We start from the raw sequence: 19,639 nt of genomic DNA, 5'->3' as shown, positions 1-19,639 counted from the left end.
TTAGCATTACCATGTTAGCGCAATGTCTTGTTCTGAGTGTTAGTCAAAAGTGTTTTCATGTCGATTATCTTTGTTTGACAATAAAGTTTTAGGATCTGAAGCATCAACAGCGACCAACACCAAACTCGTTTTAGAGTTCTGTACTGTAATTGCTGAAAGCCACAAAGAGAAAAGAAAACAAAGTCAAATCCTGAAGTTTGTCACGTTTTGTTATCACATTATTACATCTAAGAAAATATATTGACATCTGTATTCATCAGTCACAGGAAATGGACGGATTTCCATTTTAAACTCCAAGCATTTACAGAACATTTGATGTTTTTAATTCGACAAACACAAGGATTTTCTAATATTGACTTGTTGCTTGTAATATTAAGTAAAAATGAAAAGATAACTATTCATGGATATCATAGTGATTGTGTTTTATCATTTTACTGAAGCATTTATCAACTGAGGGAGACGACAGTGCAGATCAAAGGTTGATAAAAACTTATGTCTTTCTAATTAGCTGGTGCATCTAAAAGTACTTACTTATGATCTGAGTGTATGATTACTTTATTATTTTTGGATCATCGCCAGAATTGAGTTTAAAGGTCATTTTTGCACCATCGGCAGACACTTTACCAAGACAAAATAGCTTTAGCACAAAATAAATGACTTGTTTATTGCCATCACAAATAATGAAAATATAATTCAGCTAAACATTAACTGTAAATCACATTTCATACAACAAAATGTGCTTTAGAGAAGTTAGGAACAGATTAAAAAATATCTAACTAACTCAGCGTTTCTCCACCCTGGTCCTCAGGCCCCCTGCTCTGCATGTTCTAGATGAGCCTCTGTTCCAGAACAGCTGATCAAATGACTGCAGGACCATCAGGTGCTGCAGATCCTGTTAATCACCCAGAGATACAATCCAGGTGGCAGAAGGGAAACACCTGAAACATGGAGGACAGGAGGCCTGAGGACCAGGATGGAGAAACACTGGAGTAAACAAAACAACCAGAAGATGTGTAAGTATGGATATGCAGTCATAAAAAACTAACAAAACTGGCTGTTTATTTAGCTCTAATGGCGACTGCTTGAGAAGAAAAGTTGATTTTGTGGGTTGCGCTTACCCATGAAAAAGTGCCAAATCCTCCCTGCAAAAAGCCAAACAGTTGGAAGCAGCTGGTGAGCAAGAAACAGGGATCATTATTAATGGATGCAACCAGAGCGACCTCTGGAGGAGCTGCAGGGAACTCCGGCTCACTCCCCGCCAGCAGAGGCCAACTCCAGGCTCCAGGTTGTCACAATCATTGCGGAGCTGCTGATCGACGGACTGAAGACAAACCTTGTAGAGGAACGCGATGCCGTCCCACAGCAGTGTGTGACCCAGCCTGAGGTGGAACAGACCCTGTTTGTTACATGAATCAATTATTAAATTACAATTACAGTTCTGATGGTCTAATCTAGGGGTGGCCAAGTCCAGTCCTCGAGAGCCACCATCCTGCAAGTTTTAGAAATATCCTTACTCCAACAGACCGGGATCAGCTCTACAGAGGCCTGATAACGAGCCAGTCATTTGATTCAGGTGTGTTGAAGCAGGGATGCATCTGAAACTTGCAGGATGGTGGCTCTCGAGGACTGGACTTGGCCACCCCTACATTAGAACTACTTATTCTGCATAAACTGCAAAATTGTTATTTTATTTTTCATAACATTTTAATCTGGAATAACTTTAGATCTCCCTTCTCTGTTTTCTAACATTCTGATGCATCTGTAAAGATTTTTAGCCTCTTTATTAACAGCAACAGTGTGATTTATTCCAGTTCCATTTCACCTATATTTCAGACTTTCATATTTTAACTGATCTTATTTCAAAATTAAATTTGAACTTGGTTCTTTAATTTTCAGCTTCTTTTTAGTTCATTGTTTCATTCCTTAAATATACAAGTACTTTGTTAGTTGTCTGTTTTATTTATTACTTATTTATTTTTTATTACTTAAATTATTTTTTATAGTTGTTTCATTGGTTTATTTTGGTAATTAAATATTTTTTGGTTCTTTGATGTAATTTCTTTGATGTGTTTTAATGCAGCTTTTTAAATCTCGTGTTGAATTTAAAATATTCAACACATTTTTATTTAATATTATTATATCTATAGTTCTTTTGTTAAAACTATTTATTAATATATTTTGTTTTACTTTTGATATGTATTTAATTGCTTGTTAATGTTTTATCATTGTTATTGTTTCTGTTGTGTGAATAATCATTTTAGTTTCATGTGAATCGTCGGTGAAGTGAAACCAAACTACGAGGCTCCGGCTCCTCCAATGACATTTCACCTTGCTCCTCCTTCCAGCCAATAGGAAACGGCCGCTGCGTTCGGTGTTGTCAGTTCAGCAGCATGCTCGTCATGCGTGGAGTTCTGCGGTCTCCGTGGTTCTATCCTGCGTGTTGATCCCGTCACGATGACCGGAGTCAGCAGGGAAGTCATCACCCTGCAACTCGGACATTATTCCAACTTCGTGGGAACCCACTGGTGGAATTTACAGGTGAGGAAACGGAGCGGCTAAAGTCGATAGCCGCCCCGTTAGCGTGGAACTCCATGGGTTCCACTGAGCTGCTCACAAGAAGAAGGAGATGAAGTAATTGTTGACGGACCCTTCTGAAAACTTTAGTTGTGTTGGTATAAGTTTATTTTCCGTGGTTAAAACACGAGCCCTGCGTGGGAGGACAGCCTGTGGTGATGGAGCCTCATGTCCATCAGCCGCTCAGGCCCAGACCATAACACTGCTACCACCATGCTTTTCATCACAGCTGCTCTGTCTTGGATCTTGGTCATTTCCCTCCTGCTGCTGGTCTGGACCATCTGGAGTTCAGATAAATCCATCATCAAGACATGGAAGGACTGTGACCTAGTCAAAGCCCAGGCCTGTTCACAGCAGGTCCCACCAGCCTGACAGAGCTGGATCAGTTTATCAGGAAGAATGGAGGAAAACTGCCTGATGGCAGGTGGCCATCACTAAACCGACTGGAAGCCGTCACTTAGTTTCTGCTACATTTTTTTATCATTACTTAGCTGAAATTAGTTTTCATTTTGATGTTAAAGGGCTTTTTGTTGCTCATGACTGATTTTAAAACCATCCAAGGTCTGAATACTTTTACAGATGCTGTAATTCTTTATGATGTTCCTGCGTGTTGCTGTCTCGTTGACAGGATGCATCTCTGTGCTACGACCCTGGGTCGGCGCCGCCGGAGGTCCAGAGCGACTCTGTGTTCCGGGAAGGACAGACTCCAGGCGGCAGCGTCACCTACACGCCCCGACTCATTGCCATGGATCTTAAAGGTACGGCGCGCTCTGGTTTTGCTCAGCCAGAACCAGGAGCCCGGCCCAACCCGTCTGTCTGTCTCTGCAGGAAGTCTCCGGACGCTGCGGCAGGAAGGCAGTCTGTACGACCCTGGAGGAGCCGCAGCGGCAGCGGTCACCTGGTAAAAACCACAGCGACCCCCCGTGGCCACAGCGACCCCCCGTGGCCACAGCGACCTCCCGTGGCCACAGCGACCCCCCTGTGGCCACAGCGACCCCCCGTGGCCACAGCGACCCCCCGTGGCCACAGCGACCTCCCGTGGCCACAGCGACCCCCCTGTGGCCACAGCGACCCCCTGTGGCCACAGCGACCCCCTGTGGCTACAGCGACCCCCTGTGGCCACAGCGACCCCCTGTGGCCACAGCGATCCCTCGGTGGCCACAGCGACCCCTCGGTGGCCCCTGTGTTGATTCTTTCCGTGTCATTGTCAGGGCGGGGAGCGTCACCGTGCACAAGCACAGCCCACCGGAGAAGAACTGCTTCCTGGAGGATCTGGAGAAGCTGGACGTAAGTGCTGGAGAACCAGAACCTGGATCAGAACCAGATTCGGGTCTGATTCTCGTTCTGATCCGGTGTTTGTCTCCAGAAGGGACAGATCCTGACTGAGGCAGAGTTCTGCTCGGCGTCGCAGCTGCAGGGCTCTGGTAAGATCAGACAAATCCCCTCTTCCCATCTGATGCCCCGCCCTCTGATGCCTCGCCCCTCTGATGCCCTGCCCCTCCAGGTCCGCTGGGCGTGGACTCATTCAACAACCAGCTGACCCGAGTCCAGAAGAACTACCGTCTGGAGGGCAGTGTGACGGTCTGGTCTGACTTCCTGCGGCTCCACCTGCACCCCCGCTCCGTTGTTGTCATCCACCAGTTCAACCATGACGGGTAAACCGGGTCGCCACTGGGAACACTGGCAGCATCAATGTCTGCATTTAGTAATTATTAATAATGATCAGATGTGCGGCCTGTCCGCTGATGGAAATGAATCAGATGCTTGTTTTTCCAGCGAGGCTCATCGCCTGGAGACCTTCGGCCAGGGAGAGTCTACCCTGCAGGGGGCGCTGCTGGACGAGCTGGAGGACAGGCTGCACTTCTTCGTGGAGGAATGCGATTACCTGCAGGTTCCTCCTCTTTCTCTTCTTCGTCCTCTTCCTCCTCCTCATCTTCCTCACTGGCCTCGTGTCTCTCAGGGTTTCCAGGTTCTGTGTGACCTGGAGGACGGGTTCGCGGGACTGGGGTCAAAGGTCACGGAATTGTTGCAGGACTCCTACGGTGGGCGGGGCATCCTGACGTGGGGCGTGGCTCCGGTTGTCCACCGGGACTCGGTGAGTGACTGATTGGTCGATCTGAGCCAATCAGAAGCTCTGGGTTTTAACTGGGTTCTGCTCTGACCCAGACTCCAGCCAGGGACCGGTACCACCTGCTGAACGCCGCGCTGGGCACCGTCAACATGGCTGCCCACAGCTCGCTGTTCTGCCCGCTGACGCTGCGGGGCGGGCTGGGCGGACGGCCGCCGCCCCCGCCGCTCTTCCCCCTACTGTCCTACAATGTGAGTAAACTGGGCCAGGCGCTGGCGGGCCTCAGGGCTCCGCCCTCAGACCCCTTCATTTATCCACTTCACATCAGGTCCAGGAATCATTTCCAGGTGATCCTGGAACTGATCCGGTTCTTTCCATCTGACTCAGATTTAACCGCTTTAATCCAACTCCAGTCTGTTTGCCTAGTCAAAGTCCGGTTCAGTTGGTGAGGTATGAATGCTAGTCGGCTTCTGACCTCTGGTCCTCCAAACTTCAGTCTGGGTTTGGTTGAAGTGAACGCCAAGTGGAGCGGAGACCGCTCCAAAAGCAGGAAGTGGACTACAGCGCAGGGCATTCTGGGTAAATACAACCAAAGCTAACATGCTAGCCTAGCGCTAGCAGCAGAAATGGCTCCTGGTCTTTAGCCAAAGACTAAAGAGAAATCCTCCAACCGCTAAAATCTGACGCCTCCATCTTGTTTCCATCTGGTGAAGAAGGAAGTTGCTCTCAGTGTCTTCAGAGGTTTTTGTGTCGTTTCCTTCAGTGGTTCTTGGTGCAGCGCCCCCACAGGCCAAGAGGGGAACAGGTTGGTTTGACTCAGAGCAGCTGGAGGTGGAGCAGATGATGGAGTTCTGGTTCTATCAGAAACGAGTTGGATTGAAAACAGAATGAAAGGAGTTTTTCCTCTACACTGTCACCACATGCATGCTCCACATGAAGGATTGCATCATTTGTTGTTACTTGATGCCTTAGAGGTACCGTAAGGCATCAATATATATATATATATATATTTTTGTGAAAACACAAAATTGTACCGAGTATTTTTGGTGCATTGCCTACTGTAAACATCTTGACACTTGAAATAATAAAAAAACAATCTTAAAAGCAGCTTTTGAGACAGATATAGGCGCTTGCTTTACTTCAGTAATTCTTATTGATTTCTAATGGTTCCTCTGGCAGATTATGTCACTTATTGGACATTTTCCCATGTTAGACGTGAAAAAGGAGTGAGTGTTTTTGCTGCATTATATCCACATAAACAAAGAGAACCTTGTGTCCTGCTGCAGCCCGCCCTCTGGTACCACTCCAGCGCCATCTTGGCTCTGGCCCTGGACGCCCTCACTGTGCCCTACCGACTCAGGAACAACAGCGCCCCCATGTGGCAGGTGGCGGACTCGCTGGCCGTGGCCGGGAGGAAGGTAGGCTCCTCTTCATCCTCATACTGGCCGATGAAACCTCCGGCATGTCGATGACCCGGTCCTGCTCCTCCCAGGTTGTGGCCGCTTACGGCGCTGTCCCGTTTCCCATGATGCCCGGCGGCTCCCTGCCCGACGCCCTGAGCGCCTGCGCTGACGCGCTGCCATGGAAACCTCTGTCTGCTTGCCCCGAGGCGGCCGGGTCTCGATGCTACGGACAGTGGAGCACGCTCAGAGGCTACGAGGGCCAGAAGCTCATCAGGTCAGAGGTCATCCTCAGAGAAATGACGTTTGTAAACGTAAATAATGCAGAAAACTAAAGACTTACTCCATTTTCTCGAGTTCTGTGCCGGATACGCCCCAAACACCAGTTGCCATGGCAACCAACTGACACCAGCTCCACACACAGAGGATTCAACACCCAAACCATTTTTTACAGTGATCAGAACAGTCAGTCAGTTTTATGTTTACATTTGTGATTACTGATTAGCGATTGCGTGAACATTAGCGGTGCTGATTAGCGAACGTAAACACCGGCTCTGCTGGTCGTCTGTCAGTTGGTAACGCAGCTTCATGTGAAGGTTTTCAATGTAAAGCTCAATAGTTATTTTTATTAAACTTTTTACATTGTAATCTAACGGTTGATAATTAATTGGAAAACATTGCGTCCCATTGTCTGTCATATGCTGGTCACCTGACGTCCAACCTGAGCTAATCTTCCACGTCTTCCTCTGCCACCGTTAGTTTTACTTTTAGGTTTCTGAATCTCAGATTTTACAGAAAGTTATCAAGTTTGTTAAATTTAATAGATACTTTTATTTCAGTTTTTCTGTCAGCTTCATCCAGAGAAGCTTCCAGCCGTTGATCAGTTGTATTGCTAATGCTAACTAACTCAGATTAACTCTGGTCTCCAGCGTCTCTGACTCAGCCGTCGTTTCTCCTCCAGCTGCCTCTCTCCAGGAATTGAACCATTGACTCCTCTGCACGGCCTCCACAGCGGGGAGGACATCCTGGCCGCCTACGTCTCCTCCTTCTACCCCTCAGCTCCTCTGTGAGTCTCCTGCTGCCCCCTGCTGGTGTTCTGTTGTAACAAGCCATAGTCTTCATTGGTCTTCCTCCACAGGGCGCTGCAGCTGGTCTCCGCCCCCAGTAAACTGACTCCGCCCTTCCCTCAGATCTTCAGCCCGACGCTGGATGCCCAGGGCTTCATGCGCGGTGGGGCGCCCCCTGCAGGCGGTGAGTGTCCCAGTCCTTTGTCGGTGTGGACGCCATCTCTGTGTCTGAACCGTCTGTCCTCTGCAGCGCCGCCGGTCTCGTCCGTCCCCATCCTGACGTCGCTGCAGTCCGGAACCGCCCTGCACCCGTTTCTGTCTGAGCTGCAGCGCGCCGCCGCCACCTTCGACGTGCGCCGCCGGGCCCCCAGCTTCCTGTCCCAGGGGCCCGAGATGGCCGACTACCAGGAGGCGCTGGAGGAGCTGCGCCTGCTGGGCCACTGTTACCATGACGACAGCGGCGGCACCACGCGCTCGTCCTCTGAGGACGACGATGACTGAGGAGCGCGCTCCGATTGGTGAAGGTCGTCCATGGAGGTCGCAGCTTGGATCAGAACCGGCCCAGATGGGTCGGCTTCCTGCATGTCCTACACAACCAGACAGACGGACCCGTCTCCACCTACCAACAATCGTCTGAATGGACCGGACCAGGACGTCTTCTGGTCCACAGGCCATAAACCAAACTTGAAAACTTTAAGTTTGAATGAAATAATCTGCTGGAAAGATTCAGCATGAAGTTCAGGGAAGAACTGGATGAAGATTAAATTTACAGATTAAAAGCAGAGTGATCCTGCCTTCACTCTGATTGGACAGACGGTTCAAACCGTCCAATCAGAGGCTGGATGGATCAGCAGAGAATAAAGGTGTAAAGTTATTGAATAAAACAAATAAATCTGAGATCAGTTTTCAGGATCCACTCTGGATTTATCCGATTGGTCAGTTTCCTGCTTCATTCTGATTGGTCCTCAGCTGTTCTACCTGAACACGCCCACAAACACCTGGATTACCTGACAGCTCAGCTCCAAGTTAGCTAGACCAGGCAGCAGGTCAAGTTGAACCCGAGTTTTGGGAAACTGGCTTTTGATTCATAGAGCTGGTTACCATGGCAAGACTCAGGACAACCTGCTGCACCAGAGGGGGCGCTGTAAGCCACTTTTCTGGTTTATTTTACTGGATGTGATTTAAAATGTAACTGGATAAAAAGGTCAAAAGTTCAGGTTTTATGAAACTTAAAGTGCAAAGTAAAGAGCCTGTTCTTGGTTACAGTAAGGTGAGTTCTGGTAACCCATCTCCGCCCTCTGGACCTCATCAGTGTGAGCTCAGTTGTTATTCAGGTCAGGGGAGCAGAGAGGATGATGGGAAGTTTTCAGTTGGTTTTCTGCAAGTTGAAACGTTTAAAAGCAACAGAACTGAAACATTCAGGAATAAACCTGGAAAAACAGAAATTCCCAGGATTACTGGGGATGTGAAGCTCTGACAGAACTGAGCCGCATTTGGATTAAACTTTATGTCTAATATGCAGATTATGAAGGAGAATCTGATGAATCGTTCTTCAGATTATCAACATGTTCAGATTACGGTCACTGCTGCTGGAAACAGACTCATCATAAATCACCACTGCAGTGGAAGTTCTTATGTTTTTCTTAAATTTCACCTGAAAGCCAAATAACCTGAACCTTTTCAGCCACCAGAACATTAATATCACATAAAATCATTTACTGTGTGAAATATTCTGACTAAACCGACCCAGTTTCCTGTTCTCACTTCACAATAAATGTTTGGCTTCCTGGAGACAGTTTACAGACTCTTACTCTGAAAGGGAGACTTCCTGTCACTGGAACAAACCAGTCGGAGGGCAGCAGCTCAGAACAGATGGTTTAATGTGAAACAGGTTTTGGGAATCTGATTCTCGGCGATTTGCTTCTACTGGATTAAAAAAACACAAAGACGCATCAAAGAACTCGGATCCATCCTGGAATTTTACAAACATCTAGTGGAAAATACGCGGATCAGAGGGAAACGAGGCGGAGCTGACGGGTCGGTCCGAGTGCCTGCTGCTCTACTTATCAAAAACCGGACGCGGCGGGGTCGGGGGTCAGAGGGAATGTAAATACGAGCCGGGGGTTGGAGGTCACCAGGAGTCCGGGACTAGGAGCGGGAGCGGGACCGAGACTTGGAGCGGGACTCGGAGCGGGAGGCGGAGCGGGACCTGGAGCCGGCTTTGGCCGGTGACACGGACCGGGACTTGGACTTGGATCTGGCTCTGGGCTCCTCGGGGGAGCGGGACGGCCGCTCGGCGTCCGCCGCCTCCGCGTCGCTCTTGGGCGGCTCGCCATCCTGGGAGCCGGACTTCCTGGGCCGGTCCTTGGAGCCGGACCTGGAGCGGGACCTGGAACGGGACCTGGAGCGAGAGGCGGACCTGGAGCGGGACCGGGACTCGTCCTTCTTGGCAGACTTGCCGTCCTTCTTGCTCTTTTTGCTCCTGGGGCTGCGGCTGAGGCTGCGCTCGTCGTCCTTGGCGGCGCCGTTGCGCTCTTCCTCGTCCTTCTTGCTCTTGTTCTTCTTGCTGCGGCTGCGGCTGCGGGAAGCGGCTCTGCAGAGACACCAAGGCGTTTAGGGTAAATCAGCTCAACCATCATCAGAAATATTTACATTTGCTCTTAAAAACTGTTCGTATCGATACGTTTGGTGTTTCTAGAAATGTTTGAATTTAGTTATTTCTTCACCTCTAGACCTTAAATCAGACAAAAAGTTTCAAACTATGAAACATTTTCTAACCTAAAATGTAAATATAGACTAAACATTTCTAAAAGTTATGCACAAACAATACAATATGAAATTATTTCAAAAATCAGGACTCTTCCTTATTACAGCTACAATCTGCCAAATAATGTATGGTGATAAAAAATATGAATTAAAATGTTTGGAACTGATTTTTACAAGACTTTTAGGATCATAAATCCATTTTAATTCGTGGAACATCCAGCCTGTTGTACCGTGTTTATCCACCAGGAGGCAGTGCTCATAACTTCCCATTTTAATATTTTGGTGAATTTTAGGTTTTTCGAGAACATGATGCATGTTTTAAACATATTTTTACTAAAAACACAGGAACAGCAGGAGAGATTCCTGCTCCTGGTTCTGGACCCGGTTCTCACCTGGAGTGGGACCGGGACCGGCTGCTGCTGTCGCTGCGGCTGCGGCTCTTGTGGGACCGGCGGCTTCTGGACCGGGACCTGTAGAACCAGAGCGGAGCGTCAGTGACCTTCCAGCCGGGTGAGTGACCTCCGACCCCGGCCGGACGGCGCGCCTCACCTGGAGCGGCTGCGGGAGTATGAGCGGCGGCGCCGGGCGCCGGGCCGGTCCTCGATGAGCCGGATCTTCCTGCCGTTGACCTCGGTTCCGTCCAGCTTTTCCAGGGCCCGCTTCATGTCTGAGTACTGCCGGAACTCGATCACGCCTTCGTTCTTACGGCCTTTGTGGGTGTCGGCGTACGTCACCTCGCCCGCCTGCCTCATGTAGTCCTGGGAGGAGACAGGAAGTGGTGATGTCACGGTGTGGGCGGGGCTACAGGATAGATCGGGGGCGGGGTCCCACCTTCAGGTCCTGCCAGCTGCAGCGGCTGGACAGATTCTCCACTATGAGGCGGTAATCGGTGCGGACAGGTGGGCCGTACCTGTCCCTGCCTCCCCAGCGCCCATAGCCACCTTTCAAGGCAACAAGCACACACAGGGCGCAGTGAGCAGGAGAAGGGAACGCACTGCCAGCAATCAGCCTAAGCTACACGCTAATATATCAATAAGCAGGTGGGAAAAAGAAACAGAGGGGAAAAGAAAAAGGAGAAAAGACTTTAAACAATTCAATCCTAAAAGTCCCTAAATGTCTAAAATCAAGTTAAAGTTAACTGCACAGGCTAAACTCTGGTCCTGCTTTAATCAGAAAAACATAGCTAGCCTATGTAACAACATCAACTGGTAGAAAACATGTTGGTTTTTTAGGCACCTATGAGAGCCGACCCACATCTGCTCCTAACCCCATGGCATCCTCACCACCCGGCCTGGGCCTAATGGGAAAAGCGGTCTTCATTCACAATGGCTCCCTTTTTTGGTCTGCCCAGGGGCCCAGAATGGTCAAACCAACCTCTTGGAAAGGGGGACACCATGGCCAGCAATAGGGCAGGCAGTCAGCAAAGGACTCTTTCAATTAAAACATTGAGGTTCTTTGTTAAATCTTTACCTTTAAATTCACAGTCATTTGAAATGAATCAAACTCAATAAACAGCAAGAAATTTATCACATCATATTTAGCAAATATTACACAATATTTCATTTAGCATTATTATTTATGTCATTAAGCCATTCCCATATTCACATCATCATCATGTTACCATTAAGCTTCGATCTGGACTTCACACAGTAGTTGGTGGATCTGATGACAGAAAATCACCAGAACCTCAAACAGTTGGGGGGGAGTGGGGAGGGGCACTTCCTGTTATCGTCCAGGTGAGCCTTCTCACCTGGACGATCCTGAGACTGATTCCAGCTCCAGGTCAGAGGTCAGGAGGCTAAAAGAAAGGCTGCAGCTTCTCTCATATTTGAAGGATGTTTTCATTATTTCTACTTTTCTAGACAAATGCTTCTAGTACATTTTAGGAAATAAAATGTTTATTTTCTTATTTAAAAAATAAACTGGATTTTTTTATTGGCTTTATTTTAAGTGACTAATCATTTTTAATCAGATTAATCATTAGAATAATCAATGACTAAAATGATCTTTAGCAGTTTAGCTCCATTTCTAACCTAGCTAGATGCTTTAATCTGGAGTTGAAAGGTCAAAGGTTACGCCTTTCTGCCATGACCCCCCAGCTCTGAGAGGCTCTCTCAGGACCAAAGAGATCCAACCAGAATATTAACAAAGAGACATCAGCCACCAAGAACCAGCCTCAGCTTTTGTCCGGTTCTGATCAGATCATCATGATGAGAGCGAACGGCGGTTAGGAGACTCACTGCGGCCCCCGGTGTAGCCCCCGTCCCGCCGCGGCCCCTTGGTGTGCTCCACGATGACCCTCTCCCCACACAGCTCTTTGCCGTTCAGGTCGTACACGGCATCATCTGCATCACGAGGGTCATCGAACTCTACAAAGCCGTAGCTGCACAGGAACAAGAACATTTACACCGAATCATCCTGAAGAATGAACATTTCATCAATGATGTTACACAGAAAAACAAAGAAATACACACTTAAACAAATCAGAACAAATAAGGTTCTAGGATCTTTGTGACAAATATCACTTCAGTTAGAGCAGACCCTATAGTTATTAAAATAACCGTTTGTAACTAGCCCTAACCACATTAATGACATTTTATAAAGTTAATTTTTAAATGTATTTGAATTATTTTAGCACCGTTATCAATAACCTGCCAAAGTTTTAAAGGATGTACCCATTTATTGCTCTTTTCTTAAATTCAAGATAAAAGCTACACATTTTAAAAGTAGAATTACATAATTATTTCGCATGATTATAAAATTATTCATTTCAGTGCTCCCGGTTGTATAAGGATTATAAAACATAATTTTAAAGCAAATTTCCTTTTTATTTCCCTCCGATTCTATGAAGATATACATCTATTTTTATTTACAATCATATTCAGAAATACTTTATTGATCCCAAAGGAAAATGAAATGTAAATAAATTGTTTTTGTAGATAAAGATGGCCGTTGTTATTTTGCTAATTGTTCTCCATTCCGGTTTTCTCATTTATCCAACTATAACAGAACTGGTGTTAATAATACTTTTAACGGGACCGGTTCGGTTTAACGGTTCCCCCTCCTTTCCTCTGCCACGTCTAACATTAGCCTAGCCGCGGCTACCGGAGCCACGCAGCCCCGTGTACGGCCCATTCAGCCCGCAGGCCGGTTAGAAGCGCCAGCTTAGCACCAACATGAAGCAAAGGTGACGTTAAAGAGATTTTAATGGTTTCCAGGTGACCCAAACAGCGCAGGTTCTTTGTCTTAAATATGCTAACTAGCATTAGCACCGCAGGCCCGTCCACGCCAACCAGGCCTGAGCCGTCGTTCGCTCGGTTCCTTACCCATTTTTCAGGTCCACTTCCAGAATCTTCCCATAACCCTTGAAGAACCTCTCCACGTCCTTCTCCCTGGCTCTGTAGCTCAGCCGACCGATGTAGACCCGGGACATGTTTCTGAACCTGTAAGCTAACCTGTGAGCTGCAAAAAGAAAGAGAACAACAGGAGGGCGCGCGACGCGGAGGACCTCTGATCTGATTGGCTGCCAGAGGACGAGGGGCGAGGCTTAAACAAGTGTTTAGGAAACAGATACAGATCTTATGGCGCAAAAAAACAAGTAATCAATAAATTCAATTAAATACTTAATCTATACCAAGAAATAGAAAATTTTTTGAAAGCTCTCTGAACGTCCCACTGCTCCATTGTTCTTTTCTAACTGTCCTCTCACGAACATTAACCTTTACAGATCTGCCTGAGGCCTGCAGGATGATGGACTTCAGAGGGTTTGGAGACGATCTTTGACCCTTCCCAGGTCGACGTTCAGCTGCTACGGTCATAGCTTTACAACCAGAACAAAACCTCAATAAAATCAAACTGAAACACAGTAAAATTTGGAGAAATCCAGCAGGAGGAGCAGGAAAAACCGAGGGAGATCCAGATAACTTCTGGCCTGGGAAGCAGCTGGAGAGTTTATCCAGCTGCTGGATGCACAATTATCAGGAACTGAACATTTTCTGATCTGATACATGGATGTATGGAACCAGAATAAAATAGGAACAAAAAAATAACAACTTCAGATGTATACAGCAAGAATAAATGTAGCTAATGCAACCCAGTGAAATCAGATAAATAAGGTATTTATTGAAGAATTTACAACAATAAAGAATTTATAACACAAGAAGAAATTTGTGATAAAACCAGAACAGAATTGAGACCAAATCTGAGCTGGGATCAAATTTAGTGGAAAACCAGGAAGAACCAGAGAGAATAAAAGGACAGAAACTCCAGCTAATAAAATATAAAGACACTAAAATCCCAATCAAGCAGAAAAATAATCTCAGTGTTCATTTATTTCAATAATTATGTAGAAGTTCAGGGACAATGCAGAGATGTGGTTTGAACTTATCACCGTGCTGTCCCGCTCTGATAGGGAGGGGGGCGGAGCTACTAACGGCTGAGATCATTACGAAGAAATATCTTCCACGTTCTGGTCGAACTTCTGAAGCAGATTGGTTCCGCCCAATTTTTCCCCCCGACAGTTTCCGACTTCTCCCGGCAGAGATCCACAGGAATGAGGAAGTTGTGGGAAGTTAGTGGTTCCCCCGCAGGGACGCCGGAGATGCTCCGCACGGTAACGGTCCAATGTTAGCCCTGCTGCTGCTAGCCTCGCTGCAACAGGTCTGCCCCCGGTTCTACGAACCGCCCGGTCCAGATGGAGAGCAGAACCGCCTCCAGGTACTCCTGGATCGACTTCGCCTTCTCGGTGGTGGGAGTTTGCACCTTCCTGCTGGACTGGGGCTCCGACCTATGGCTGGCCAAGGAGTTCTACTGCCGGGGGGACTTGTTCTGGTTCGGGGTGCTGGTCGGCCTCATGGTTCTATCCTCTGTCGTGGTTCAAATGTTCAGCTGGTTCTGGTTCCAGTACGACCGGGAGCTGCCGGGGTTCAGCGAGCAGACCACCGGGACAGGGAGCGTGTTCTGCGGGGACCGAGCCAAGCTGTTCTGCCTGTTGCATGTTCTTCAGCTGGGCTTCCTCTGCAGGTACCGGTCCTGGTTCTGGTTCCGAACCAGTTTAGTAATATCCTGACACTTCCTGCTGCTCTGCAGCTTCCTAATCAGGTCTGTTCTGACTTTACCTCAAAGCTTCCCCTCAGCATGATAGTGCCCTCACCATGTTTCACAGTGGGGATGGCGTCTTCAGAGTGCCTTTATTATTACAATAACAATAAGTTATTATAATGATAACAATAGTAATTTATTATTACTATAACAATAATAAGTTATTATGATTATGATAATTGTTATGGCAACAGATCCAATATGTGTCATTCCCTAGACACTGGAAGTAAAGGACGCGTGCGAACCGTGAATTTAACAAAAACCTCTATCTGGAAAAAATACAAATACAAAAATGACGATAAATCAGTCCTTTTTCTTTCTTTCCAAAAATACACAGTCTACACGGTCAAAAACTGTTTTTGCTCCGTGTCTAAGTAATCCAACTGTGTCTAAGCAATCCGAACAATGGTTCCTTTTTTTAAGGCAATATACAACCCAACAGGAAGTAAGCCTTTCAAAATAAAACTAAATTGCACAATAAAAATGCCTAAACAAATATCAATCGTCCTAACTAAATTTTATAAAATACAAACAAACCATCTTACAAATAACTTAAATATTTCCTATTTATGGCTCTAACATTAATAATCATAATGATGATGATTATTATTATAATAATCTCCTCCTCTTTCTTTCTCTTCCTCCTCCTCCGGTCAGGTTGTATCTCTGAGCAGTCGTCAGCAGACGACTGCTCAGACCACCCTAATAGGTGTTAGTCCCTAATAGACTAACACCTATTAGGGACGTTTTAGTGTGGTGTTAGGGAGGTGTTTTGGTGGTTTTAGGGAGGTGTTTGGGTGGTGTCAGGGACGTATTAGTGTGGTGTTTGGGTGGTGTTAGGGAAGTGTTAGGGTGGTGTTGGGGTGTGGTTCTGACCGGTCGGACCCTCTCCCCCTGCAGACACGTGTCGGCCATCCGTCAGGGCTTCAGGGTGTGGTGGAGGAAGGAGGCGGGGTCAGAGTATGCCATCTACCTGACGCACGATCTGAGCATGCTCCGTCTGATCGAGACGTTCTGTGAGAGCGCCCCCCAGCTCGTCCTGATGGTCTACGTCATGCTGCGCACCAACCGGGCCAGGACCGTCCAGTGTGAGTCCCAGTTTGCCCAGAACCTCCCAGTAAACATAACCAGCTGTTATAAGCACAAACTTAAAGTTTTTATTGTGATGCTTATTAAAATCTCTGAATCTGGTTAGAGCTTCAAGCTTTTATTTTTGGTGTAGCAGTTAGCTTGGTAGTTAGCTCAGCCGTTAGCGTTTCACAAAGCACAGGGTGTACTTACATTAGAATAAGTTTTTGTCTAGTAATCCACTTCATTAGTTAATTAATTTCAGTTTGGGACGTGGGTGTTTCACAGTATAAATAGGTAGCTCATCATGCACGTTGGGGGTCACATGGTTTTTTACCAGTCCTCAGTCTATCAGCCTGTAACTTGTTTTGCCTGAACTGTGGAATAAAGCAACAAAGAACTGCATTTTTGACTTTTGGTATTTTTGGAACTGCGTAAGCCAGAAACCTGCAGTTCATCCAGTGGCTGTTTGAGTTGAATTGACCTTTTGCTTTGATCACCTTGAAGTCTTAAGTTTTTTTATTTTTGGATTTAAGTTTTGGGCAAATAGTCACTACAAAACCAAAACCTGGCCACATCTATTGATCCCAATGGGACAAACCTGGTTATTATAAAGATAATAATAATAATTCAGGGTGTGGTGGAGGAAGGAGGCGGAGTCAGAGTAAAATGACCTGATTGAAGCAGTTCCTGGCTTTTTATCTGTTTCTCTCCTCAAACTTTGACAGGAAGTAGGCAGCAGTGATAGTTTGCTCAGTTTTTTAGTAAAATTATCAAAGTTCATAAACGACTCTGTTCAGTTTGACGTACCTTAACCCTGTAAAACCAAACAGCAGCTGATCGCCTCGTTCCTGATGAATCAATGGAGTTTACAAAGATTAAACATCTTTAAGTTGATTTTTGTGACCAATGAAGGTGTTTTAATTAGCTGCTGCTGCTGGTGGAACAATGCATTGTGGGATACCTGGCTGTCCAATGCCGACTGTCACAAACCTTCCATCTTATTTCAAATTAACCAAGTTAATTTTTAGTGTTTTTACCTCAAAAGGCTCCCATTGATTTAAATCAAACACTCAGTATATTTCTGTAAAATAATAAGTTAAATCCACTTAATTTATCTGATTAAAGTCAAAGCTGTGATTCACGAAGAAGCCAAGCGTTCACTGGACTGTTAGCAGAACCGAAGTTAAATCATATTGACTCTGACTTACAGTGCTGTGTGTGTGTGAGTGTGTGTGTGTGTGTGTGTGTGTGTGTGTGTGTGTGTGTGTGTAGTTGTGAGCGTGGCGGCCTCCGCCGCCTCCGTGGCCTGGATGGTGGTGGACTACCACCGCTCTCTGCGCTCCTTCCTGCCAGACAAGGCTGAGCAGCGCTGGGGTTCCTCCATCGTCTACTTCCTGTGGAACCTGCTGCTGATTGGCCCGCGGGTCGCCGCCCTCGCTCTCTTCTCCTCCGTCCTGCCCGGCTTCATCGCCCTCCACTTCCTGTTGCTGTGGCCGGCGCTGGTTCTGTGGGCGTGGCGGCAGGGCACCGGCTTCATGGACAGCGCCGGCGGCGAGCGGCTGTACCGCGCCACCGTGGGCCTCATCTGGTACTTCAGCTGGTTCAACGTGGCCGAGGGCCGGACGCTGGGCCGCAGCCTCATCTACCACGCCTTCGTCACGGCTGACGTGGCCGTCCTCCTCGCCACCTGGTGGACCTACAGAGACCCGGTCCAGACGGCGGCGTACGGCGCCGCGGTGCTGCTTGCCCTGCCGCTCTGCTACCTGCTGGGGCTGTTGCTCAAAACGCTCTACTACTGCGGCTTCCACCCCACGCTGCCGCGGCCGCTGGACCGCGACCCACACGACCTGCCCGACTCCGATGTGGCCTCTAGGGCCCTCCCCATCCAGGACAGAGCACCGGCCGCCCTGCTGCTCAACCAGCGTATGGCCTGCCATGCCGCGCATTTCTACACCGACCGGCGCCGCGCCAGGGCCAGGGGAGTGGGCGGGGCCATGCCGTCTCATTCCTGAGCACAGCTTCCTGTTCTGCTGCAGCAGCTTCCTTTCCAAAGGCCTTACAGTGGCAGTCGCCCAGGGCAACACGATTTGAGGGCCCCAAAGACTAGAATATTTTGTAATGAATACATGTTTCTCATTGGCTCACATTTTTATTAATGTTTCTGATACTCCAAACATGGAGCCTTCTCACATGTGCTCCTGCTGATGCGTTAGCTCACATATTTATGAATAAAATGTCTTATTTTAATATTTTAGTATTTTAGTGTTTTAGTATTTCTGAAGTTGATTTTTGAGCGGGGCACCAAACTGGCTCCAGCCCAGGTTCCTTATCCTTCTCAATCCGGCCCTGTTGCCGCGGCGTTGGTGTTATAAGTTGAAAACCGGAACGTCTCTGTGGGAATGTCAGAGTCACCAGCATCATTCAGGAATCTGATCTTTCCGAAAAGCTTCAGTTTTATCCCAATATTCCGGCTGATTGATCGGAATGATCCTGCTTTCCTGAAGCTTCCTTCAGTGAGCGTCCCTCTGCAGGACACTAGGGGGGGCTGTCTGCCTCAGACACACATCAGACTCATCCAGTGGTCCAGAGTTGATCCAGAACTTTCTGCTCCTGGGTCGGAACCAGAACCAGGCTGGGCTCTGATTGGCTCTTCCGGCTCGGCTCATCGGTTTCCAGGAAACTTCGAAGATTTTCCAACATCTGGACGTCTCAGGAACATTTAGTGAGACCAGAACCAGAACCAGTGGTTTACTCCCTTTACCAGCCAGAAACATCTAATAAGCTACCTCAGGAAGGATCTCAGGATGTACCGGACCGGACTGGACCGGACCACTAACAGCAGCGCTGCTGGTTCTGGTTCTGTAAGCTGGTCAGAATGATTCTGACCGGTTCTAGCCAACAGGTTCTCCATCTGAAGGAAACGCTCCAGCTCCAGGTCTGGTTGCCATAGAGACGGGTTGACGACACTAACGACCAGCTGATGAGTAAAAACTCTGGTTGTTTTGATGAAGCGTCTGAATGAAAGGCAGCCGGACCGCCATGCAGCCTGCTGAATGATGCGTCACCATGGTGACCTTGGGTCGCCATGGTGACCATGGGTCGCCATGGTGACCATGGGTCGCCATGGCGACCATGGGTCGCTGTAGAAAAGACATATCTGGTTTGTGTTTTCTACAGTAAATCTCGAGTTAAATGAAAATGTTTACAGTTTTTCCAGAGTTCCTCCTGCTGCTGTTTTTCCTGGTATGGAACTAAATATGCTCCATAAAGTTTAAGAAAATTTAATTAAGAAAATATTGAAACTGAAAAAAGTTCAAAACTGCTTTACAGATTGAAGTGTTTTGTTTTTTCAGTGTCAGATTCTAATTTTAATGTTTCAGTTTCAGTCCTCAAGTTGGACAAAATATTCCCATTCAGGATCTAGAAACTGGAAATGTCTTAAAATGGATCCACGGTTGGTTGAGGATGTTGCTGTAATTAAATATGCTGTAATTTTCCTGATAATCTGACAGGCAAATCTCATAAGTATTTCAAAAAAATGGAAATAAAACCAAATTGGTGTCAATTAACTGCTATGTTTGTTCATCAATCAT

At 47.3% G+C, this 19,639-nt stretch overlaps 3 protein-coding genes across 5 annotated transcripts; 2 read left to right on the top strand and 1 right to left on the bottom strand.

The window, feature by feature from the left end:
- Window positions 1-2,339: 2,339 nt before the first annotated feature.
- msto1 (misato mitochondrial distribution and morphology regulator 1) lies at window positions 2,340-8,034 on the top strand. The gene is made up of 14 exons (XM_016665892.1): window positions 2,340-2,538; window positions 3,203-3,332; window positions 3,403-3,475; window positions 3,786-3,861; window positions 3,941-3,998; window positions 4,079-4,229; window positions 4,351-4,465; window positions 4,535-4,669; window positions 4,741-4,893; window positions 5,929-6,060; window positions 6,135-6,319; window positions 7,004-7,108; window positions 7,181-7,293; window positions 7,360-8,034. Exons 1-14 carry the CDS (start codon window positions 2,455-2,457, stop codon window positions 7,608-7,610), a joined length of 1,761 nt encoding a protein of 586 aa, XP_016521378.1. The 5' UTR covers window positions 2,340-2,454; the 3' UTR covers window positions 7,611-8,034.
- Window positions 8,035-8,972: 938 nt separating this feature from the next.
- srsf4 (serine and arginine rich splicing factor 4) lies at window positions 8,973-13,406 on the bottom strand. Of its 2 annotated transcripts, XM_007541777.2 has the most exons (6): window positions 13,202-13,405; window positions 12,116-12,258; window positions 10,707-10,816; window positions 10,425-10,633; window positions 10,268-10,345; window positions 8,973-9,702 (listed from the first exon to the last, which is right to left on the bottom strand). In XM_007541777.2, exons 1-6 carry the CDS (start codon window positions 13,306-13,308, stop codon window positions 9,258-9,260), a joined length of 1,092 nt encoding a protein of 363 aa, XP_007541839.1. In that variant the 5' UTR covers window positions 13,309-13,405; the 3' UTR covers window positions 8,973-9,257. The 2 variants fall into 2 exon arrangements, with proteins under 2 accessions (XP_007541839.1, XP_016521380.1); XM_016665894.1 differs by lacking the exon at window positions 10,268-10,345 and having other exon boundaries at window positions 13,202-13,406.
- An 824-nt stretch (window positions 13,407-14,230) lies between these two features.
- On the top strand, window positions 14,231-19,619 carry xkr8.3 (XK related 8, tandem duplicate 3). Of its 2 annotated transcripts, XM_016665893.1 has the most exons (4): window positions 14,231-14,897; window positions 15,876-16,063; window positions 17,319-18,021; window positions 18,461-19,619. In XM_016665893.1, the coding sequence occupies exons 1-4, from the start codon at window positions 14,569-14,571 to the stop codon at window positions 18,477-18,479; spliced, it is 1,239 nt and encodes a 412-aa protein (XP_016521379.1). In that variant the 5' UTR covers window positions 14,231-14,568; the 3' UTR covers window positions 18,480-19,619. The 2 variants fall into 2 exon arrangements, with proteins under 2 accessions (XP_016521379.1, XP_007541838.1); XM_007541776.2 differs by having other exon boundaries at window positions 17,319-19,619.
- The last annotated feature ends 20 nt before the right edge of the window (window positions 19,620-19,639 follow it).

This window comes from Poecilia formosa, unplaced genomic scaffold, assembly GCF_000485575.1.
Source record: "Poecilia formosa unplaced genomic scaffold, Poecilia_formosa-5.1.2 Scaffold631, whole genome shotgun sequence".
In the NCBI taxonomy this organism is placed as follows: Eukaryota; Metazoa; Chordata; class Actinopteri; order Cyprinodontiformes; family Poeciliidae; genus Poecilia; species Poecilia formosa.
The sequence above is the reverse complement of the archived record's forward strand: the minus strand, read 5'-3'. Positions and strand labels throughout refer to the sequence as shown.